The sequence below is a fragment of the Oncorhynchus kisutch genome, linkage group LG3 (assembly GCF_002021735.2).
Source record: "Oncorhynchus kisutch isolate 150728-3 linkage group LG3, Okis_V2, whole genome shotgun sequence".
NCBI lineage: Eukaryota > Metazoa > Chordata > Actinopteri > Salmoniformes > Salmonidae > Oncorhynchus > Oncorhynchus kisutch.
Genome location: NC_034176.2, coordinates 20,964,842 through 20,988,881, shown reverse-complemented (window position 1 = coordinate 20,988,881; position 24,040 = coordinate 20,964,842). Strand labels below are relative to the sequence as shown.

General features: G+C 41.0%; 3 protein-coding genes across 6 annotated transcripts in view; all 3 read left to right on the top strand.

The window, feature by feature from the left end:
• The first annotated feature begins 44 nt into the window (after positions 1-44).
• On the top strand, positions 45-13,771 carry LOC109877467 (solute carrier family 2, facilitated glucose transporter member 8). Of its 2 annotated transcripts, none has more exons than XM_020469728.2 (10): positions 45-439; positions 642-804; positions 1,157-1,228; positions 1,457-1,556; positions 2,298-2,509; positions 2,919-3,068; positions 7,929-8,037; positions 8,519-8,686; positions 12,355-12,500; positions 12,817-13,771. In XM_020469728.2, the coding sequence occupies exons 1-10, from the start codon at positions 348-350 to the stop codon at positions 12,958-12,960; spliced, it is 1,356 nt and encodes a 451-aa protein (XP_020325317.1). In that variant the 5' UTR covers positions 45-347; the 3' UTR covers positions 12,961-13,771. The 2 variants fall into 2 exon arrangements, with proteins under 2 accessions (XP_020325317.1, XP_020325312.1); XM_020469723.2 differs by having other exon boundaries at positions 49-439; positions 1,022-1,228.
• Positions 13,772-14,687: 916 nt separating this feature from the next.
• lcn15 (lipocalin 15) lies at positions 14,688-17,547 on the top strand. Of its 3 annotated transcripts, XM_020469718.2 has the most exons (7): positions 14,689-14,851; positions 15,410-15,549; positions 15,858-15,934; positions 16,274-16,384; positions 16,506-16,607; positions 16,785-16,810; positions 16,918-17,547. In XM_020469718.2, the coding sequence occupies exons 1-6, from the start codon at positions 14,759-14,761 to the stop codon at positions 16,808-16,810; spliced, it is 549 nt and encodes a 182-aa protein (XP_020325307.1). In that variant the 5' UTR covers positions 14,689-14,758; the 3' UTR covers positions 16,918-17,547. The 3 variants fall into 3 exon arrangements, with proteins under 3 accessions (XP_020325293.1, XP_020325307.1, XP_020325300.1); XM_020469704.2 differs by lacking the exon at positions 16,785-16,810 and having other exon boundaries at positions 14,688-14,851; XM_020469711.2 differs by lacking the exons at positions 15,410-15,549; positions 16,785-16,810 and having other exon boundaries at positions 14,727-14,851.
• Positions 17,548-18,386: 839 nt separating this feature from the next.
• Positions 18,387-24,040, top strand: part of jak2b (Janus kinase 2b) — a 46,653-nt gene continuing 40,999 nt past the window's right edge. The window contains exons 1-2 of the mRNA XM_020469698.2: positions 18,387-19,099; positions 21,321-21,566. Coding sequence (XP_020325287.1) covers positions 21,335-21,566 — 232 coding nt within the window. The 5' untranslated portion in view covers positions 18,387-19,099; positions 21,321-21,334. The remainder of the gene's footprint in view (positions 19,100-21,320; positions 21,567-24,040) is intronic.

The following is a 24,040-nucleotide window of genomic DNA, read 5'->3' as shown; positions in this document are numbered from 1 at the left end:
AGCTGCACTTTTATTTTGAAAAACCAAACCGGAAATTGCAATTAATTGCTAGCGTGCGCATCAACTGATTATATGAAAACACAAGACCAGATTTCACAATCCGCTGGTCGGTCGGTCGGTCAGTTGACAACATTGAAATGGATATATTGCTTTAAAAATTGTAATATAATTATGATTTTCGTTCTTTCCTGATCATTGTCGATTTGAATTAGGTGGTTATAGTCTCACGCGCGGTGGTAGTTTTCCCTTCGCGTATAATTTTTTTGCACAGGTTTGCTAAATTATCTGTCGCTGGCTCTGCATGTTCAACATTCATGGTTGTCAAGTGACTGCGAACAGGACAAACCATGATTGAAATCCAAAATGAGTCAAGACGATTGCTTGATACAGAAGATGGAGAAGACACAAGCGTGAGGTCGGAACAGGACGCATATCTTGAGTAAGTTTGTTATTGATTGTTAGAAACATGTCTGCAAGGAAAGTTTTAACCCAATATCTTTGGTGGCCCTATACCACATAACATGATGTTGTTCTTTACTAAAACCACGGTCTCGTGTTGTTGAGATGAAGTCTTTTATATGTAATGTTATAGTTCCAATAGATACTGATTTGTAACCCCCACCTGTTCTGTCTTTCAACAGCAAGGTGAAGAATGGAAAGCTGTTCCTGGCCACTCTCGCAGCTGTTCTTGGTCCCTTGAGTTTTGGGTTTGTATTGGGGTACAGTTCCCCTGCCATCCCTGAACTAAGCACAATCACTGACCCAAGATTACGACTAAACGATGACGAGGCTTCGTGGTTTGGGGTAAGATAAATTCTGGGCCCCATGACAAGAATGTTTTTTCCCCCCCTCTCATAACCCCACTAGGATATGCTTTGATTCCTTGTCATGCTATAACAAGGACCCAGAGTTTTTCTTGGTCAGGCCATGCCACTCTTGGGGGGGGGGACTTAGGGCCCTAATCATTCCTGAGTGGATGAAAGTGGACATTAGCCACTATTTGACTGTTTTTCTTTTGTAGTCTATCGTGACGATAGGAGCAGCTATAGGAGGTGTACTCGGCGGTTGGATGGTGGACAAGATCGGGAGGAAGCTGAGTCTTATGTTCTGCTCTCTACCTTATATCTTTGGTTTTACTATCGTCATTGCTGCTCAGAATGTCTGGATGCTGTATCTTGGGAGGGTACTCACAGGACTGGCAAGTGGGGTTACGTCACTTGTGGTGCCAGTAAGTACTATGGAATGTCTACTCTTATGCTATCAGTTTAAGGTCAGAGGGAGTTACAATTGACCATGATAAGTGTACTATGTGAATGCCTGCATTCTAATGATCTTATTTCATCATACATTTCTATTTTACATAGCACCTCAAATGTTGAATTATTTATATTGATATGCCATGCTGCATACTCTTCCTATGAAAATTGTTTTTCACTTCTCTTCCTCTGTACCCTAGCTGTACATCTCAGAGATTGCCCATGAGCGTGTCCGTGGGACAATGGGCTCCTGTGTTCAACTCATGGTGGTCACAGGAATCATGGGGGCATATATAGCAGGTATGCCACAGTAGGTGTCTGTTTGTTAGCAGTATTTGGATGTTATGACTTTATCGATTTGAATCTCATGAAAGTCTTTTTTTTTTAATACCGTATCTGGTCTGAGGGGAATTCTGACCATGTCACTAAGGATTTCTCTGTTTTGTACAACTTTGACAGAGGTTACAACAGTAGTCATACGGGTAGAGGTTCATGTTTTAATGATGTGTTGCAAGGTTTTTCAATCCCAATCAGTATTGGCAACCGAACCTTGATAAACACATCATGTCATGTGATCATAATCACCAGGAATGATCAAGATTCCATCCTGCTAACTGAGAGCTCTCATTTGTGCCAGCCTCCCAAGCCACCGCTATGCCTAATCAAGTTACTGACATGACATGCTTGTTTCTTAAGATACTTTCCTCAATAGACAGTACTATTGCAGGCGTGGTAGGCTGTTTTGTCTCATTATTGTCTTATGTTTAGAAGGAATGGTCTTTGGCTGAGGAATGTTGTAAGGCAGAGGCTTTTCATTATCCCATTGTCTGTATATGCTCTTCTAATTATGCATATTTCAATTTAGTGGGGTGATGGATACTAATAATCGACACTATACATTTTCATCTTCTGGAGTTACATAATATCAACACCACTGTATGTGGAATCCAGAATGTCAGTGGTTAATTTTCACTGGGAAGGATCCAACTAGGGTCATCCCACTACTGTCCTCTCACATTCCCTACTCTACTAACATCCCAGGGATGTTTCTGGACTGGCGCTGGCTGGCAATCTGCTGCTCCATCCCCCCCACCATTATGATGGTGTTCATGTGTTTCATGCCCGAGACCCCCAGGTTCCTGTTGTCTCAGGGTAAACGGAGGGAAGCCGAGGAGGCAGTGCGCTTTCTGAGGGGGCCAGATGCCCCTGCAGAGTGGGAGTGTGCCCGCATTGAGGATGCTTCTGACGACCAGGTGAGCTTTGTGTATTCCCTAATAATCATGAGGTATAAGACTTGCTTTGAAAAAGACATTGTGCAATGGCGTAATACAAGGGACAAAGGTATGGATTGTGAAATATTGAGTCACCTCTGTGTTGCACTTAACCAAATCAATAAGAACATGTGGGAAAAATCCAACACTTTTAGCTGAAGGAACTCTGTCTTTACTTGCATGGTTTTGTATCTGAGTGAGTATATTCTGGTCAGCCCCGCTACTATAGGGAAGCAGAGCAGAGATAAACTTGGTAGAGCTGAGAAACGGTTGTCATCCATTCAGTGGATATAGTGTGAGGAGAATCAGGAACAAAGAAGCATGCTAACACATCTGACTCATGTTAATGGGAATAAGAGGGTGATGACTGTGTGCTTTGTGTTAAACCCAGGGAGGTAGTTTGGGGATGGCTGATCTTAAGGACCCTGGAGTATACAAGCCTCTTGGAGTGGGCATCATGTTGATGCTCTTCCAACAGCTCACTGGTATCAACGCCATCATGTTCTATGCTGAGACTATCTTTGAGGAAGCCCATTTTAAGGTAAGAATTGTTAAGTGTTATTTGAGGTATTTTGGCTGCTGGAATGAGCTATTTTATTTTTTATGATTACAGTTTTAATACATTGATCAAAAATATAAATGCAACAATTTCAAAATTGATTGAGTTACAGTTCATATAAGGAAATCAGTCTATTTAAATAAATTAAAACTGACATTTTCAGCTTCCAGGAATTGTGTACATATTCTTGCGATGTGGGGCTGTGCATTATCATGCTGAAACATGAGGTGATGGTGGCGGATGAATGGTACAACAATGGGCCTCAGGCTCTCGTTATGATATCTCTGTGTATTCAAATCTCCATTTGATAAAATGCAATTGTCTTCATTGTCCATAGCTTATGCCTGCCCATACCATAACCCCACCGCCACCATGGGGCATTCTGTTCACAACGTTGACTTCAGCAAACCCCTCGCCCACATGCCATTTGACCGGTACAATTGGAACCGGGATTCATCTGTGAAGAGCACACTTCTCCAGCTTGCCAGTGGCCATTGTGACTTTACTTTCATTAATCTGATGACTTATTTATTTAATACACTAACTATGTTTAATTGTTACCCGATTTTAAAATGATCATCTAACAATTAACTCAGGAGGAATTTGGGGCACCACAGAAGAGAGTAAGAGTTATCATCTCCTTAATTAGTCTATGGTATATCTATTACATCGATAAACCGTAATCTTATTAATTATTACCTCATATCATCATTCTAAACAGTTCTAATCTCATGCATCAGCAAAAACCCCAGCCTATGGGCCTCCTGGGTGGCGCAGTGGTTAAGGGCGCTGTACTGCAGTGCCAGCTGTGCCACGAGAGACTCTGGGTTCGCGCCCAGGCTCTGTCGTAACCGGCTGCGACCGGGTGGTCAGTGGGGCGACGCACAATTGGCATAGCGTCGTCCGGGTTAGGGAGGGTTTGGCCGGTAGGGATATCCTTGTCTCATCGCGCACCAGCGACTCCTGTGGCGAGCCGGGTGCAGTGCACGCTAACCAAGGTTGCCAGGTGCACAGTGTTTCCTCTGACACATTGGTGTGGCTGGCTTCCGGGTTGGATGCGCACTGTGTTAAGAAGCAGTGTGGCTTGGTTGGGTTCACTCTGGAAGATAACTAGCTAGCCAGCAGTGTCAGTGATTGTCTGGAAGATGAGCTTCTCGCCAACACCTCGAGTCGATACTCAGGGTTCAGGATTCAGACCACTTTACACTCACAGCTGCAACCTGGCAATGTTCTGGGCTTGTCTGGGAGGTGAGGTATTTTCTTCACTAGCTAGCCAGCAGTGTCAGTGTCAAACGTAACAGTCAGTTTCTGGTGTGGCCACCAGCGGCATTAAGCACTGCAGTGCATCTCCTCATGGACTGCACCAGATTTGCCAGTTCATGCTGTGAGATATTAACCCACTCTTCCACAAAGGCACCTGCAAGTTCCTGGACATCTCTGGAGGGAATGGCCCTAGCCCTCAACCGCCGATCCAACAGGTCCTAGACGTGTTCAATGGGATTGAGATCCGGGCTCTTCGCTGGCCATGGCAGAATACTGACATTCCTGACTTGCAGGAAGTCACGAGCAGACACGTGGTCTGCCACTGCGAGGATGATCAGCAGTCCGTCCTGTCTCCCTGTAGCGCTGTCTTAGGCATCTCTCAGTACGGACATTGCAATTTATTGCCCTGGCCACATCTGCAGTCCTCATGCCTCCTTGCAACATGTCTAAGGCACATTCACGCAGATGAGCAGGGACCCCGGGCATCTTTCTTTTGGTGTTTTTCAGAGTCAGTATATACAGTGGGGCAAAAAAGTATTTAGTCAGCCACCAAGTGTGCAAGTTCTCCCACTTAAAAAGATGAGAGGCCTGTAATTTTCATCATAGGTACACTTCAACTATGACAGAAAAAATGAGAAGAAAAAAAATCCAGAAAATCATATTGTAGGATTTTTAATGAATTTATTTGCAAATTATGGTGGAAAATAAGTATTTGGTCAATAACAAAAGTTTATCTGAAAACTTTGTTATATACCCTTTGTTGACAGAGGTCCAAACGTTTTCTGTAAGTCTTCACAAGGTTTTCACACACTGTTGCTGGTATTTTTGGCCCATTCCTCCATACAGATCTCCTCTAGAGCAGTGATGTTTTGGGGCTGTTGCTGGGCAACACGGACTTTCAACTCCCTCCAAAGATTTTCTATGGGGTTGAGATCTGGAGACTGGCTAGGCCACTCCAGGACCTTGAAATGCTTCTTACGAAGCCACTCCTTCGTTGCCTGGGCGGTGTTAGGGATCATTGCCATGCTGAATGACCAAGCCACGTTTCATCTTCAATGCCCTTGCTGATGGAAGGAGGTTTTCACAAAAAATGTCACGATACATGGCCCCATTCATTCTTTCCTTTACACGGATCAGTCGTCCTGGTCCCTTTGCAGAAAAACAGTCCCAAAGCATGATGTTTCCACCCCCATGCTTCACAGTAGGTATGGTGTTCTTTGGATGCAACTCAGCATTCTTTGTCCTCCAAACACGACAAGTTGAGTTTTTACCAAAAAGTTCTGTTTTGGTTTCATCAGACCATATGACATTCTCCCCATCTTCTTCTGGATCATCCAAATGCTCTCTAGCAAACTTCAGACGGGCCTGGACATGTACTGGCTTAAGCAGGGGGACACGTCTGGCACTGCAGGATTTGAGTCCCTGGCGGCGTAGTGTGTTACTGATGGTAGGCTTTGTTACTTTGGTCCCAGCTCTCTGCAGGTCATTCACTAGGCCCCCCCGTGTGGTTCTGGCATTTTTGCTCACCTTTCTTGTGATCATTTTGACCCCACGGGGTGAGATCTTGCGTGGAGCCCCAGATCGAGGGAGATTATCAGTGGTCTTGTATGTCTTCCATTTCCTAATAATTGCTCCCACAGTTGATTTCTTCAAACCAAGCTGCTTACCTATTGCAGATTCAGTCTTCCCAGCCTGGTGCAGGTCTACAATTTTGTTTCTGGTGTCCTTTGACAGCTCTTTGGTCTCGGCCCTAGTGGAGTTTGGAGTGTGACTGTTTGAGGTTGTGGACAGGTCTTTTATACTGATAACAAGTTCAAACAGGTGCCATTAATACAGGTAACGAGTGGAGGACAGAGGAGCCTCTTAAAGAAGGTCTGTGAGACAGAAATCTTGCTTGTTTGTAGGTGACCAAGTAAGTATTTTCCACCATAATTTGCAAATAAATTCATTAAAAATCCTACAATGTGATTTTTCTGGATTTTTTTTTCTCATTTTGTCTGTCATAGTTGAAGTGTACCTATGATGAAAATTACAGGCCTCTCTCATCTTTTTAAGTGGGAGAACATGCACAATTGGTGGCTGACTAAATATTTTTTTGCCCCACTGTAGGTCTCTTTTAGTGTCCTACGTTTTCATAACTGTGACCGTAAAACACTAACAGCTTACAGACTGTAGGCAATTAACGACTGTTCCACAGGTGCATGTTCATTTATGGTTCATTGAACAAGCATGGGAAACGGTGTTTAACCTGTTGAGTGTAGGGGGCAGTATTTTGATGTTTGGATGAAAAACGTACCCAAATGAAACTGCCCATTTCTCAGGCCCAGAATCTAGAATATGCATATTATTGTCAGATTAGGATAGAAACACTAAAGTTTTCAAAACGGTCAAAATATTGTCTGTGTATAACAGAACCGATATTGCAGGTGAAATCATGAGGAAAATCCAACAAGGAAGTGCCTAAGAGAAACAAATCTCCCTGTTCCATTGCATGCCTTCCCTCCATTTAAAGGGATATCAACCAGATTCCTTTCCCTATGGCTTCCACATGTTGTGAACTGTCTTTAAACGTAGTTTCAGGCTTCTATTCTGAGAAATGAGCGAGAAGGATCACATCGCGTCAGTGGATGGCTGGGTGCTAGCAGAGTTTTGCATGCGCAACAGCTTGGAGCAGACATTTTCTCTCTCTCCTATTGAAAAAGCTACGGTCTGGTTGAAATATTATCGACTATTGTAAGAACAACATGAGGGTTGAGTATGAGAACTTTTGACATGTTTCTACCTACTTTACGGATACTATTTGGAATTTGTCTGCCCCGTCGTGACCGCTCGAGCCTGTGGATTTCTGAACAAAACGTGCCAACCAAATGGAGGTATTTTGGATATAAAAATAATCTTTATGGAACAAAAGGAACATTTTATTGTGTAACTGGGAGTCTCGTGAGTGCCAACATCCGAAGATCATCAAAGGTAAGTGATTCATTTTATGGCTTTTCTGACTTTCGTTACCAACTTTGCTGCTAGCTGTTTGTAATGTTTTGTCTGCTGAGAGATGTCCTAACATAAACGCTTGGATAGCTTTTGCTATAAAGCTTTTTTGAAATCTGACACGCCAGGTGGATTAACATTCCTGCAGTCAGCATGCCAATTGCACGCTCCCTAAACTTGAGACATTTGTGGAATTGTGTTGTGTGAGAACTGCTAATTTAAGTGGCCTTTTATTGTCCCCACAAAGTGCACCTGTGTAATGGTCATGCAGTTTAATCAGCTTCTTGGTATGCCACACCTGTCAGGTGGATGGATTATCTTGGCAAATGTAGAAATGCTCACTAACAGGGATGTAAACAAATTTGTGCACACAACTTGAGCAGCTTTTTGAGCATCTTTTATTTCAGCTCATTAAACATGGGACCAACACTTTACATGTTGCGTTTTATATTTTTGTTCAGTGTCGATATATTGGTTCAATTTGTTTTTACACATTACTATTCATAAGCTGTAATATGATCTAAATAATATCAATACTATGGATATTGACATGCCAGTTGGATTAAATGGCAGATGGTGATTGTTTTTCAGAACAGCAATGTTGCTACGGTGGTAGTAGCAGCAATCCAGGTAGTGTTCACTGCAGTAGCAGCATTGGTCATGGACCGCGCTGGAAGAAAACTTCTCCTCATCCTCTCAGGTGCATATGTCTCAAGCGTGTCTGTGTAATCAGATTCTTAACTTTCCTCCACCATTGATTATAATGCATCAATTGAGTCCTTTTGTGGCAATCCCGCTCAAAATGTAGGGGGTGGAAATAAGGCACTGTCAAGCTTGACATCAGATTATCTCACCCAAACTGGGCCCCAACTCCCTAAAAATAATTGTTCAATGGCAGACATGCATAAATATGGAGGCCTCCATGCACTTACCACAAATGCCTCGTTTGCTGTATTGTAGATCTCTGTTACACTTGTATTTTTTTTTGTACCGGCATAAGCACAGTATCAGCACAGTATATGATCCATATCTCCAAAGACACCAGCAATTCAAAAAGAAGAAAGATTGAGCCATGTCGCGTGCCATAGTTTTAGAACTGACATGTCTGTACTCTGCCATCTTTATGCTTGTTCACCAATGTTAAAAGAAATGTCAATTTCTCCCTCCCTTTATATATCAAGGAGTTTCTATGTGCTTAAGCACTGCTGCCTTTGGTGTCTACTTCAAGTTGTCCAGTGAAACTCATGGTAACTCCTCAGGACTTTGCCTAGTAGAGAGTCCCCTTGCAGAGAACCCTGCAGTTGGGCTGTCCTGGCTCGCACTGGCCAGCATGGGCTTCTTCATCACAGGTGAGCTCCTCACTTAGATTGGGCTCTGTCTAGTCTAGAAAACAGTGACTATTGTTGCCCAGCAAACTATCCTGGCTAAATAAAAACATTTAAAACAAATTGTTGGCAATGTACAGTGCATTTGGAAATAATTCGGACCCCTTCCCTTTATCCACATACAGCCTTATTCTAAAATGTATTACTTTTTTTATACCTCATCAATGTACACACTATCCCATAATGACAAAGCGAAAACGGGTTTAAAAAAATGTTTGTACATATATGTAAAAAAAAAAATATTTACATAAGTATTCAGACGCTTTGCAGTGAGACTCGAAATTGCGCTCAGGTACATCCTGTTTCCATTGATTATCCTTCAGATGTTTCTACAACTTGATTTGGTGTCCACCTGTGGTGAAATCAATTGTTTGGAAAGGCACACAACTGTCTAAGGTCCCACCGTTGACACAGTGCATGTTGGAGCAAAATCCAAGCCATGAGGTTGAAGGAATTGCTGAAGGATTGTGTAGCGGCACAGATCTGGAGGAAGGGTACCAAAACATTTATACAGAATTGAAGGTACCCAAGAAAACAGTGGCCTGAATCATTCTTAAATGGAAGAAGTTTGGAACCACCAAGGCTCTTCTAGAGCGGTCCACCCGGCCAAAATGAGCAATCGGGGGAGAATGGGCTTGGTCATGGAGGTGACCAAGAACCTGATGGTCAGTCTGACAGAGCCCCAGAGTTCCTCTGTGGAGATGGGAGAACCTTCCAGAAGGACAACCTTTTCTGCAGCACCTCACCAATCAGGCCTTTATGGTAGAGGTTTCACAGAAGCCGCTCGGGAAAAGGCACATGACGGCCTGCTTGGAGTTTGCCAAAAGGCACCTAAAGGACTCTGACCATGAGAAACAAGCTTCTCTGGTCTGATGAAACAAGCGAACACAGGAGTGGCTTTGGGACAGGTGTCAATGTTCTTGCGTGGCTCGGACTTGAACACGATCAAACATTTCTGGAGAGACCTGAAAATAGCTGTGCAGCTAATAAATAATCGTTTTTGTACGTGATATAAATTAGGATCAAGCTCCTTGATTGGATAAAATTGATAACTTTAACACTTCCCTGTGGTACTTTTATTTTATTTATCCCCATCCAACCTGACAGCGCTTGAGGATCTGCAGAGAAGAATGGGATAAACTCTCACCAAATATAGGGGTGACACGCTTGTAGCATCATACCCAAGAAGACTCGTTGACACTGACATCTTGCTTCCGGACAAGCTAAACACCTTCGGCCGCTTTGCCTGGTACGGGAACTGCACCGCCTGCAACCACAGGGCTCTCCAGAGGGTGGTGCGGTCTGCACAACGCATCACCGGGGGCAAACTATCTGCCCTCCAGGACACCTACAGCACCCGATGTCACAGGAGGGCCAAAAAGATCATCAAGGACAACAACCTCCCAAGCCACTGCCCGTTCACACCGGTATCATTCTGAAGGCGAGGTCACTACTGGTGCATCAATGCTGGGACCGACCGACAGACTGAAACAACTTCTATCTCAAGGCCATCAGACTTTTAAATAGCCATCACTAGCACATTAGAGGCTAATGCCTTAATCACTGGCCACTTTAGTAAACGGCACACCGGTCACTTTAATGTTTACATTTTGCATTACTCATCTATGTATATACTGTACAGTCGTGGACCAAAAGTTGAGAGAATGACAAATATTCATTTTCACAAAGTTTGCTACTTCAGTGTCTTTAGATATTTTTGTCAGATGTTACTATGGAATAAGTATATTTACAAGCATTTCATACGTGTCAAAGGCTTTTATTGACAATTACATGAAGTTGATGCAAAGAGTCAATATTTGCAGTGTTGACCCTTTTTCAAGACCTCTGCAATCCCTGGCATGCTGTAAATTAACTTCTGGGCTACATCCTGACTGATGGCAGCTCATTCTTGCATAATCAATGCTTGGAGTTTGTCCGAATTGAGTTTCTGTCTGTTCACCCGCCTCTTGAGGATTGACCACAAGTTCTCAATGGGATTAAGGTCTGGGGAGTTTCCTGGCCATGGACCCAAAATATTGATGTTTTGTTGCCGGAGCCACTTAATTATCACTTTTGCCTCATGGCAAGGTGCTCCATCATGCTGGAAAAGGCATTGTTCATCACCAAACTGTTCCTGGATGGTTGGGAGAAGTTGCTCTCGGAAGATGTGTTGGTAGCATTCTTTATTCATGGCTGTATTCTTAGGCAAAATTGTGAGTGAGCCCACTCCCTTGGCTGAGAAGCAACCCCACACATGATTGGTCTCAGGATGTTTTACTGTTAGCATGACACAGGACTGATGGTAGTGCTCAACTTGTCTTTTTTCCGGATTCCCCAAACAATCGGAAAGGGGATTTATCAGAGAAAATGACTTTACAACAGTCCTCAGCAGTCCAATCCCTTTTGTAGAATATCAGTGTCTGTTTTTCCTCGAAGTGGCTTCTTTGCTGCCCTTCTTGACACCAGGCCATCCTCAGTCTTTGCCTCGCTGTGCGTGCAGATGCACTCACACCTGCCTGCTGCCATTCCTGAGCAAGCTCTGTATTGGTGGTGCCCCGATCCCGCAGCTGAATCAACTTTAGGAGACGGTCCTGGCGCTTTCTGGACTTTCTTGGGCGCCCTGAAGCCTTCACAACAATTGAACCGCTCTCCTTGAAGTTCTTGATGATCCGATAAATGGTTGATTTAGGTGCAAACTTACTGGCAGCAATATCCTTGCCTGTAAAGCTTTTTTTTAATGCAAAACAATGATGACTGCACGTTTCCTTGCAGGTAACCATGATTGACAGAGGAAGAACAATGATTCCAAGCACCACCCTCCTTTTGAAGCTTCCAGTCTGTTGTTCAAACTCAATCAGCATGACCGAGTGATCACTAGTCTTGTCCTCGTCAACACTCACTCCTGTGTTAATGAGAGAATCACCGACATGTCAGCTGGTCCTTTTGTGGCAGGGCTGAAATGCAGTGGTAATGTTTTTGGGGATTCAGTTAATTTGCATGGCAAAGCGGGACTTTGCAATTCATCTGATCACTCCATAACATTCAGGAGTATATGCAAATTGCCATCATACAAACTGAGGCAGCAGACTTTGAAAATTAATATTTGTCATTTTCAACTTTTGGCCACGATTTGTATTCTACTGTATCTTAGTCGATGCTGCTCTGACATTGCTCGTCCATATATTTATATATTCTTAATTCCGTTCCTTTACTTAAGATTTGTGTGTATGTTGTGAAATTGTTAGATATTACTGCACTGTCTGCGCTAGAGAAACAAGCATTTCGCTCTGAATATTTATGTATGTGTGATATTTCAGTTTTGCTAAAAATGTATAACCTGTTTGCATTTATAATTATTGTATTAAATTGTTTTACCCCACATTTTAGAAAAAGGCTGTAGAGTAACAATCTGGGAAAAGTTGAGGGTTTTGAATACTTTTCAAATGCACTGTAGGAGTGTTTAGTAATGTTTTTAGAGTATAGTGGGTTTAGTCACATAAGTTGTTCCATGTCTTTTGGCTATAATATTGAAATGACTATTAACCATAAAATATAAATGAGTATAAGTTCAGATCTGACATTTTGCCTTGTGTGATATGTTTTCTCATCGGCATAACCTGTTGTCCGTTCAGGTTTTTCTCTTGGTTGGGGTCCCATCCCCTGGCTGGTGATGTCTGAGATCTTTCCTTCGCGAGTAAAGGGGTTTGCCAGCTCTGTTTGTGTCCTCACCAACTGGGGCTCTGCCTTTATCATCACCAAGACTTTCCAGGACCTGATGGTGAGCTGGTGCTGATTTGGGGCATCGTGTGGCAGACGGGGGGGATAAAGGGATGTTTTGCAGGAAGCCATTTTGCAGTTATGGTTTGCATGTTCTTAGCCTAATAGAGACATGTCTTCATGTTTTATTACAGATACACACAAATTGCTATGTATATATTTAGATAGTAAAAGTGTCGAGCAAGGTAGTTTAGAGCAGTGTCCAAGTCAAGACAAAACACAGTTTACAGGATCAGCTAAGATGTCTGAGGTAATACTGGTAACTGTAAGTATGAATTTGGGAATTGTAATAACAATCCATGATACATTTATTTCAGGACCTTCTAACCAATGCTGGGACCTTCTGGCTGTTTTCTGGGTGTTGTGCGCTCAACATAGTCTTCACCATCCTCTTCGTCCCGGAGACCAAAGGCAAAACTCTGGAGCAGATCCAGACACAATTCAAAGGGACTCCAGAATAATTAAGCTACAATAGACAAACTTAATGCCAACCCCAAATATAACATCAACGACAGCGTCTCACGATACTTTGTGGTCAATAGTTTTCTGGGTAGTCCTATCCGGGTGGTCCTTAGCGATAGATTATCTCATTCTGTGACTTGAAAAGGTATAAATGGTTGTGGCTGACTTATGCCTATTTGATACGCTCAGACTTAATAGTGGGCCTTGCATTCTGAGCCATTGGCCTTTTGGACATCCTGAAGGAATGCTGGACCTCTTAAGCCCCCTTTTTAAGGGTACTTTTACCAACAACAAAAAATTGCTGGAGTAGTTTAGCTCACACATCACACTTGAAGATTTACAAAATATGTGTGCTCCAGAAATATTTCTCAATTCAACTTACAATGCTTGCATTTCATTATGTTTCATGTTTTTGGGGGGGTAAAAGTACAAGAACATTTTCAAATGTGAAAGAACAATTAAGGCTATGTGCATGTAAGTTAGAATTTGGCCCATATTGATAATTAGAGACTAAATCAGTAATGTTCTCTTTGTACCATGGGGGTATACATTTTTAAGTGTGCACAAATGTCCTGTTGGTATTATTTGTCATGTTTTTCTTCTGAAATAACTAAATGTTTTTACTGAAACATATTAGAAAGGTGGAGAAAAGTATGTCATTTTGGTAAGAATGACTGTGACTACACATGAAGTATTAATGCACACTGTAATATGTGGTATACTATTACTGGTGCCAAAACATTGAAATTAAATGTGCTACAGTAGTGAATGGTCATATCATGTTAATAAAAGACTTGTCTATTTCATCCATACTAGCACTGTACATTTATTTTATTTTATACCATAGACACTCTATTTGTTTTCTTATTCTGAATAGTTCTAGATGTTATGGGGTCTGTTCAGTGGGCACTCAACTGTATGGAAGCCTAGCTGTTAGAGGGTTTCCAGTTTGAAACCCAGGTCTGATGGGAAAATTATGGTGGGAAGTGAACTGGCAACCGGAGCTGGTATCAAATCCTAGATGCCATTGCCTGCTGTTGTGCCCTTGAGCACAACTGCTCCATGGGCGCCCAGTGTGCATCCCCCTCCAACCTGTGTGTCTGTCGGAGGGGTTGGGATAAAAGCAGAAGTCGACTAAGTGTATAATTGATGAATAGTGATTTTAATAAGACTACATGAAATTGCTATTGCAATGACATGAGTGTGTGACTAACCCTTGAGAGACTTTTCTCAAACTTGTGGTGGGTCTTTTGATCGCCTACACCTGCAATTATCTGCCTTATTTCCCATCTTACATTTGTATAAACTTGTAAGACCATTTGACTTCTACACTTTTAATGTCATTACATTTTCTGAGATTATACAGTATGTCTCATGTTTTAAATCCTTTCAACTGAATGGAAATGTCAGCTTCTTTGTTTCCTGGCCTCACGTTAGGAATGAGTCTCCATTATGTTAAGCATATTTTGTCACCTCTGTTAAGACTGTAGATGCATCATTACAATGTGGAAGTTACATTCTGATAAACCTTATCTTTTTTTGTTGGACAATATGGTATGTTTCAGTATTCCCATCACTACTTTATCCTTTGTTGAAAAGTGAATATGCATTACCCACAGGGTACAGGAATGTGCAATTACCTAATTGGTGGCAGTTGAATGTGAAGGCGGCATTAGGAACATTTCCAAGTACTTAGAGGAAGATATAAAGGTCCACATCCAGGAGACCTCCCACTTATCTATTTGATTCTACCTGCTTGGTCTCACAACAGGGTCTGTATTTCTCTATTTGTTCATCATGTTTTTAGTGGTGACAGTCTTCAGTGTGATGCTATGGACTCAGTGTATCAATGCTGATATTCATCCACAACAGGACTTTGATCTACAAAGGGTGAGAACAATGGTATATTTGTCAATGTGCTGTGGTAGTCTGTTTTTTCTGATAAAAGCACTGTTTCTTTGATCTTTTTTTACAGGTTTTACTCTTTGTTAAATGCCTGCTTAAGACCATTTTATTTATCCTCTGAAATCTGATTAACTAAATGTAATGTATCTATGGTAAAAGTCTGTGTCTAACCATAGTATATGGAAATCCTTGTTTGAATCAGAAAAGTTACTGAATTGAAAAACAAACAGTAGTGAGGTCAAAGAACAGTGGAATTTCAACTTTGTTTGTTTAGACCATTACATAAGATTGGTCTTTTTGTGTGTTTTGAATCCTGTTTTGTGAACATTTATTGGAACCTGAAATATTATTTTAAAGCAATTATTATTTGTTTTTCATTTAAAACAATGCTGTTCTCTTGTCACTATATATTTAAAAATACACAATTGTGTTATTGAATTGTTATTACTATACTTGATGGATTTTGATGGAAGGATTTTATTTCCCTATATTTTATTTCCCTATATATATTCCCTATATTAAAATTCTTAGTGATTTGCTCAGTTTTCAGGACAGTGGTATCGTGTTGGCCTGGCATATGACTCGCCAGAATTTGTGCCATGGAGAAGTTATGTGCAGGTCTCCAATGGGAATGTAACCTATGATATGGATGGCAATGCCAACCTAACCGTATGGGGGACAGGGTATTTACCCTATTTTGTCTTTTAAATTAGATCTACACTCCAACAAATAAAAACATTGTAGTTATTAGGAACATTACATATATTACTCTAAGTTAACACTGGGATAAACTTTATACCTTTCAGTAATAGGCCATTGTAAATGCTTATCAATGTTTATAAATGCTTATAGATGCTTATGTTTATAAATGCTTAAATACTCAAGTAGTAAAAGTAAACACTATAATATGTGTATTCATACTTATTAATACATGTTATAAATACTTGCAGCACACAAACCCATAACCCCCTTCTCAATTTCCTGTTGTCAGGTTAAAAGGTTGCATGTGTCGTGTGTACTACTACCAGAAGACTGACCTCCCAGGCCAATTCAACTACTTTAGTGACCGTAAGTTGTGCTTCCTGTCTCGAGCTGGTTAGAGGAGATGGTATGAGGGAGGAGACACAGTACAGCATGGGGTAAATGTAGAAATAGACACGCCGATGTTGACACTGCAGTGGGAGGGGGAGTACAGACATCCGTTTCTTATGTATGTTAGATTCTAACCCTTCCCATAATCCATTTGTGTTTCAATGTATGATGAAGTTTGCTGATCCACTATTATCTGTGCTATTTTTGTTGCTGTGCGGTTTCATTTGTCTCTTTATGGTATCATGTCCTGAGCCTGTAAAGATAAACCATTTCAAACCATAAAGTATTCTAACTAACAAATTACCTAATTGACAGGCCATCAGATATTGAAGGACATCACCGTGGTAGAGAGCAATTACACTGAATATGGTCTGGTGGTGAAATACAAGAAGATTGTGAAAGAATTCTCCCAGGTGTCTCTTTATGGTAAAGATAATTTACATACAGAATTGCCTTTTTCATGTGGATCCCCTTACTCCTACAGTTATTCTAGTCATTATCAAAAAAGTATGTTTTTCTCAATATTTCCCACTCTGTTTTTCTTAAGGTCGCTCTCCAACGCTGAGAAAAGAATTGGTGGAGAGATTTAGAAACTATTCTCTGTCTCTGGGCTTCTCTGCAAACTCCATTCTGACCCCATCGTTCGTAGGTAAATATGACTGATCAAACACAGCACAAACTGTGTTTGTAGCGTAGGACTTGGACTGGTGCCATTGAACTGTATATAATCATTGTCCCAGTTTAAAAAAATTACTAAATGTGTTATGTTATGCTTTAAAATTTCACCTTTTGTTATTTTCATTTTTTCATTCTACTACTTATACAGATCCCTGCTCTGATTGCGGGCATTAAGTGAGTAGAAATGACATTAAATGAGAATAACATTTCTATAGCAATGGGGTTTTCTGAGCGTTTCTGTGTGCTGCTTTTTATATAATACAATCTGCTCACTTTTTAAGGACCTAACAGCAAACATTGGTTAAAGAACTCCACACCATCATACTGGACCAAGATAGGAGCGCATCACCCTTACATATGCTGGGTCTTCTGTTTCGCTCTCTACTTTACATACATGTATTGTACAATAACACTATTGAATACACAGAGAACTGTTGCTATACTCTATAACAAGTCTGAGTCATATTACTCATATACGTCACTGCCTCACGTGTTGTACATGAAGAATCTGTTGTATTTAATATGGGATAGTGGGTTGAAATGTCTTGAAGGTTGACATTGGAAGCTATCAATATAACCCTATTACCTGAGGGAAAATAGAGGCCTTGCTTAACATTATTTCTGAACCACTCAACATCGCTTTACATCATTAAACCTTTCTATTTAAATCTCAGGTTTTCTGTAAGCAAATGTACACAATTTATACTGTATACACAGGTCCAGAAATCAACAATAAACAAGATTTTGAATAGAATAACTTTATTTTTCCCTTGAGGGAACTTCTTGCCTGGTGAAAAAAAAAGAAGGAACTTGTGTATTTGTCTAATTGTACTTGAGCAGATCTGCCCCACATTTTACCAAACCATTTCAGCTCCCTCTAGTGGGTCTTAATAAAGCCATTTAAGAATTTTGTCAGTGTTCATTCAATTTCAGTATAGCCCATGATTTTAGTTTAAGACATGTCCTCCCATAATAGATCCATAGACACTGTGTAAAAAGGAGTGGACCTGTAGAAGGGAAACAACTTGGTTCTAGGGCTTGAACCAATAAATCCATAGTTATACCAAGTGCTCTAATGGGCTAATACACTTAACTATTTCACTTTTTAGGTGGTATGCTGAAAATGCAAACACAAAACAGCTTCCAATAAGGCCAGAGTGACTGTGATGACACTCATGTTACACTTTCCACCAAATTATGGGGAACAGCTGGGAATGGGATAAGGGTTTGAACAGTTCATTGAGGTTATAGAGCATGACTGAGTTTACACTATTAAAGGTCTAGACTCCAGACACCTTGGTTGATGCTAGATGTCAAAGGCCAGTAACTGTACACTATGAAACTCAATTAGGCCATTTAGCTATCCCTTTCTAACCTGAACTAAACAATTACAACGTTAGTCAGTGGATAACACATATAACACAGTAATACTGGGCACAGAACGCTAATGAAAACAAAACTGTTTTATCAAATATTTGTCAATTTAGAAAAATTGTGGTTCCTTCCTATGGGTATCAGTTAAATTGAATGGACATTTTGGACTAAATGTGTTCCAAAATTTGGCCAGCCTAAGAAAAAAACTAAATTGAAATTGACATAGATATAGAAATTGAACGGCAAGGGTTTATAATCGAAACAAAGTAGAACTTAACGAGATATAAGTCTTCAAAGCAGGGCAAATAACTGACATAGATGGCCTTCACTCACAGCTCGTCAATTTCGTCCTCTCTGGCTAGTTTAGTTTAAAGCTACAATTGGCTGGTGTTACTGTTATGCAGATCTCAATAAGGGTGGTAGCTAGAACTGACATAATATTGCTAGCTGACTTGCTGGGATAGCTATTAACGTTACCTTATGCCGTATTCTTATTTTTCTGGTATTAACTAAATTGTAGTTTAGAAACTGTTTTCGACATAACGTTGTCTTTATAACGGGGTTGATAGCGCTGTGGGAGCTTGACAAGTTGTGCCTGCTTTTGAAAACTTAGCCTGTTAGCTAGTTTAGCTAGCCGGGGGTTGGCACTGGGGATCAGACTCGGAGAGCTGACCAGCTGGCTTGCTAGCCACTTACTACCAGTCAGCTAGCTAATATTATTTGCCAAGCTAACGGTACTGTAACAATGCAGGTTAACTAGATAGCTATATTCGCTAGCTAACTGTTAAGGCTAGATAAATCGTTTCAGGTAAACTGGTGTAGCTACATGGATTCGATAGCTAGTTAGCCTGACGACAAGAACATAACATCTTAGCTTAACGTTAGTCCTCGCTACTGTACTTTTTTTGTTTCGTGAAGGGGAAGAATGGAGAGAGATACTATTTTGAGATACATCGATAAATGAATTTTCATCTGGCAAAGATTGATTTACAAGAATTGGATCGGACCTGGCGTTGACAAGCAAGCTGTAAACTCGCCCTGCTAGCTAGCTAAGTGGGCTAACGGTAGCTGACTGGCGTCAACAACCGAGTAAGTTTTATAACGCGTTACGCTAACGCAACACTTTTAACGCTAGTAGGTATACAAATGTCACGCACTGTACAGTAACTTTACATGGTATGGATTTGTATTTTCTGAAGTTGTAGGTGCAGCCCGTAAGATTGAGTTGACCCGAGCTAGAAAGCTACATTAAGCTAGCTGACTAACGTTGTTACGATAAAGTCGAAGCGAATATTGTCACCATATTCAAGTTGAATTGCAAGACGACATTTGTTCCACTAGCTATACATCATAAGAAAAGTAACTCATTTGTCATTACAATAGCGTATACTTGCTAGTAGCTAGCAATCAAGGCCCAGTTTGCGTAGTTAACTAGCTGACGTCAACAGGTTACTTAGCTACTAGCTAACACTAGTTAACTAATTGTTTCGCTAACATTAGCCAACTAAATAAGCTTGAAAGCAAGTTGTCACGCACACATTTCTAATTTGTTTTTATGCATAATGTGTTTTCTGTTTGAATTGTATGGTGGTTAACAGTTTCTACACAAGTTTTCTGTGCTGATGTAGAGGTTATTGCTCCCATTTCTACCGGAAGTGGGGCGTAACTCTTGCGCGATAACTAGCTAGCTACGTATATACCCAGTAAAGTATGGACTGGTTGTTTTTTTACATATAGTAATGAATAGGTGTAACATTAGGTAATTAATATATATCTGGACACCTTGTGTCACTCACACATTATTTGCAGTGTCGGCCTGGGTGATGTCTCTTGGTCACCCTCTCTGCCACAGCCTACAATTCACTCAAACATAATTTGCACTTCACTAAAACTGAATGCAATATTCATTCAATTCAGTTTAAAAAAATCGATGTATTGAATTGAAGTGCAATATCTTATACACATTGAAAATATTTAATTCAAATACAGTTTCTGTTGGCACTGAAATCACTCAATACACCACCCTGTCACCATGAAGATCCAAGAGACCATGAGTCAATGACATTACCTATTCTGCATGTACTCAGGCAACATAGGCACACATAAGGATTTGGGGTTGCCCATGTTTTGAAACTCTAATTGACCGTTATTTCAAACCCCCGAGCTGACAAGGTTGAAATCTGTCGTTCTGCCCCTGAACAGGCAGTTAACCCACTGTTCCTAGGCCGTCATTGAAAATAAGAATTTGTTCTTAACTGACTTGCCTAGTTAAATAAAGGTTAAAAAAATAAAATCTACCTCCCTTTAGCTCACATTACATGCACTCACTTTGCAGTGTGGTGAACATTTGCTCCTTGTGTCTGTGATGAGCTGTAGGTGGTAGCCAGTTCAGATTGCTTCCAAGCCAACACAGATATACTGTGGAAAGTTGTAATATTATGTAAAGGAATGATAAGGCCTGCATCTTCTCAACAGTTACTCCAAAGCTGCTAACAAAGGTTTTTCTTTGATGAGTTGCTAAGTAATAGCTGTATACAAACTCTTGATGGTGTTCTACACCAGTCTTCTGTGATTTTGATTCAGCCCCATTATAAGGTCTTGTGCTCCTCTCTGTAATCATATTACAAGCTTTTGCCCAGAGGCAGCTTTTGTCATTTACTTCTTCCGATCAGAAGTTATTCATCTCGGCTCAAAACTTTGCCAAGGGCTTAACTCCTGCTTTGGTCGAAGTGTTTTGTGTTAATTGAGTAGGGCAGTCCTATCATGAGCTGCTCATCTCCGGGCCCACAGGCAGTGTCAGGAGGTTGTGTGTGTACAGTGTGTGTGAACTCTGGTGGTACTGGTGGAGGATTTACAGTAGTCAATAGACCAAAACATCCAGTCATCAACAGAAGAAGGCGCTCCTCTGCTCTAAGGCATCTTTGTTTCAAGGTTATATATTTGTTTGTTATGAAACCCCTCTATTGCCTGCCGGGCAGTTGAAAAGTTGTGTGCTAGCCTGTTGCGCTTCTATGCTCAATTTCTTTGACTGCCACTACTATCTGTCATTGAGATGAATTCTGAGATCTTGATTGCAGACAGTTGTAGCACGCGCTGACAATGGGCCCCTCTGTATTGTAGCTCTCTGCAGACATTTGTTTCACGGTTTCCCTGCTAAGCTAATCAAAACATGAGATGCTCCGCAGTATGGTGGAACAACACTGGCTGTACTGCTTTCAAAATGCTCTAACTAACCTGTCTTGTATTGTCTGACAAAATAACTCCTCACCTTCCCTTTTCTTCTTCTTTCCCTGTCTGCTGTTCAATGCAGGCAGCTGATTGCGGATGGCCGGTGTCTCTGTATTGGACATGGAGACGCCTTCATGCCCTCCGGTCCCTGTGCACCAGAACGGGACTGCTCACCGGGAGCCTCGGGGGTCCAGGCCAGCCGCTGCTCCGGTGCTGCGGGTCCACCTCTACCACAGCAGCCTGGCTGGGCTAGACTCAACCCCCCTCAGCTACCCACCGGGGGACTACGTAGTCGAGCAACTGTGTGTCAATGCAGCGAAGGAGTGCAGTGAGTAACAGTCAAATTCTTTCAAAACAGCATGATAACGGTCATGAGTTTGTCCTCACTTAGTGACCTGGCCAAGAAGACCTCTGGACTTTAGTTGTACACTTGTAACTTTAATAACTTAAAATCATAGTTTTTGGTTAGGTCCTGTGGGTTTGACATGAGGTGTCCTTTCTGCACCAAAATGCATCGTTGCATTTCCTCTGAAAAGGGATAGAGGGAATTGGGTTTGAATGGTATTTTGGTACAGTATTTTATTAGGATCCCACATGCTCATTGAGTTAATGTACTCCGTACTAGCTCAGACATAGAGGACTAGACACAGAGGTTATGGTCTTGGTTGATTGCAAAAATAAACTATATTATACACTTTGTTCCAGCCTGTCTCCCTTTATGTGCTGTTGTCATGGACGCGTAAAATATAATAACTAAGGTTGAGTGAGTTCTGACATAAGCGGCACTCCCAATGGTCAATAAAAATGTGCGACAACAAAAAATGTCAGCGAGGAGAAACTTAACCCGCATGTTTTTAAATGCCCACGAGATTTATTGAAAAGCAAAACATGAGGGACATTTTAAAGGACAACCTCATTTTCATTATCTCCAGCACAATAACAGTTGCTGGAAATAAGTGTCTACATACAGTATGTGAAAACTGCACATTTCTACATTTCAAAAAAACTTTTAATCCTACCCTGAGATGTCACAGAGAAGCATATTTTTAAGACTTACCTTCTCATCTTTTTAATCACAGATCATACAAACATGCTGTTTTAACATATGTAGACACTGGTTTGGTGCAGGAGATAATGAATATGTGGTTGAAACATTTCACAATTGCCCTTTAAGCAAACGGCAACAGGTACATTTGTTGGAATATGTCCCAAGTTCCAACGGCTCAAATACAGGTCTTGTGTTTAATGACCTTTTGGTGACCCTGGAGGTAGAACATTTTATTATCGTAACATTCAAATCCTTTTCAAGCTTTTTAGTAATACTCAAGGCACAGTGCATTATCTGGTCTCCTAAATGTTGATGAAAGATACAATGTTGTTGTGAAATGAATCATGTTTCCATCCACAGTTTTTATGCGAGTAAAGTCATACAGCTGTCGTGACCTTTTTTATATACTGTGATGTAAACCGGACGTTTCGGGACAATTTATATAAATGCTGAAAGATCATTTGTTCGTTCGACATGGTCAGATCTTTTTGTGTCGGTACATTTTTTTGGTGAGAAATGGTGGTGGAAACCATCTTATAATAACCATCATCTCGTCACGTGACTCCAAGTTTACTTTGATATGTTGTGTGGTTTAGAGGTCGACCGATTAATCGGCATTACCGATTAACAGTCGGTAATCAGCATTTTTGGACGCCGATTACATTGCACTCCACGAGGAGACTGCATGGCAGGCTGACCACCTGTTACGCGAGTGCAGCAAGTAGCCAAGGTAAGTAGCTAGCATTAAACTTTATATTATAAAACATAATCAATCTTAACATAATCACTATTTAACTACACATCGTTGATGATATTACTAGTTTAACTAGCTTGTCCTGCGTTGCAAATAATCAATGCGGCGCCTTATCATCGAATCACAGCCTACTTCGCCAAACGGGTGATAATTTAACAAGTGCATTCTCGAAAAAAAGCACTGTCGTTGCACCAATGTACCTAACCATAAACATCAATGCCTTTCCTAAAATCAATACACAAGTATATATATTTTTTAAACCTGCATATTTAGTTAAAAGAAATTCATGTTAGCATGAACTAGGGAAATTGTGTCACTTCTCTTGCGTTCTGTGCAAGCAGATTCAGGGAATATGCAGCAGTTTGGGCCACCTGGCTCGTTACAAACTGTGTGAAGACCATTTCTTTCCAACAAAGACCGTAATTAATTTGCCAGAATTTTGCATAATTATGACATAACATTGAAGGTAACAGCAATATTTAGACTTATGGATGCCACCTGTTCGATAAAATACGGAACAATTCTGTATTTCACTGAAAGAATAAACGTTTTGTTTTCAAAATGATCGTTTCCGGATTTGACCATATTAATGACCAAGGCTTGTATTTCTGTGTTTTTTAAATTTTATTTTACCTTTTATTTATTTAACCAGGCAAGTCAGTTAAGAACAAATTCTTATTTTCAATGACGGCCTAGGAACAGTGGGTTAACTGCCTGTTCAGGAGCAGAACGACAGATTTGTACCTTGTCAGCTCGGGGGTTTGAACTCGCAACCTTCAGAATTACTAGTCCAACGCTCTAACCACTAGGCTACCCTGCCGTTCCCAAGCTACCCTGAGTTTATTATAATTAAGTCTAGGATTTGATATTTGATAGAGCAGTCTGACTGAGCAGTGGTAGGCAGCAGCAGGCTCGTAAGCATTCATTCAAAAAACACTTTCTTGCATTTGCCAGCAGCTCTTCACAATGCTTGAAGCACAGCGCTGTTTATGACTTCAAG

Coding starts and splice junctions, on each gene's coding strand:
- lcn15 (XM_020469704.2), top strand. CDS start 14,759: ATGTTTTTAGTGGTGACAGTCTTCAGTGTGATGCTATGGACTCAGTGT. Junction 14,852..15,409: donor AGGACTTTGATCTACAAAGG/GTGAGAACAATG, acceptor TGATTTGCTCAG/TTTTCAGGACAGTGGTATCG. Junction 16,385..16,505: donor CTCCCAGGTGTCTCTTTATG/GTAAAGATAATT, acceptor GTTTTTCTTAAG/GTCGCTCTCCAACGCTGAGA.
- LOC109877467 (XM_020469723.2), top strand. CDS start 348: ATGATTGAAATCCAAAATGAGTCAAGACGATTGCTTGATACAGAAGAT. Junction 1,557..2,297: donor CATGGGGGCATATATAGCAG/GTATGCCACAGT, acceptor CTAACATCCCAG/GGATGTTTCTGGACTGGCGC. Junction 2,510..2,918: donor AGGATGCTTCTGACGACCAG/GTGAGCTTTGTG, acceptor TGTTAAACCCAG/GGAGGTAGTTTGGGGATGGC.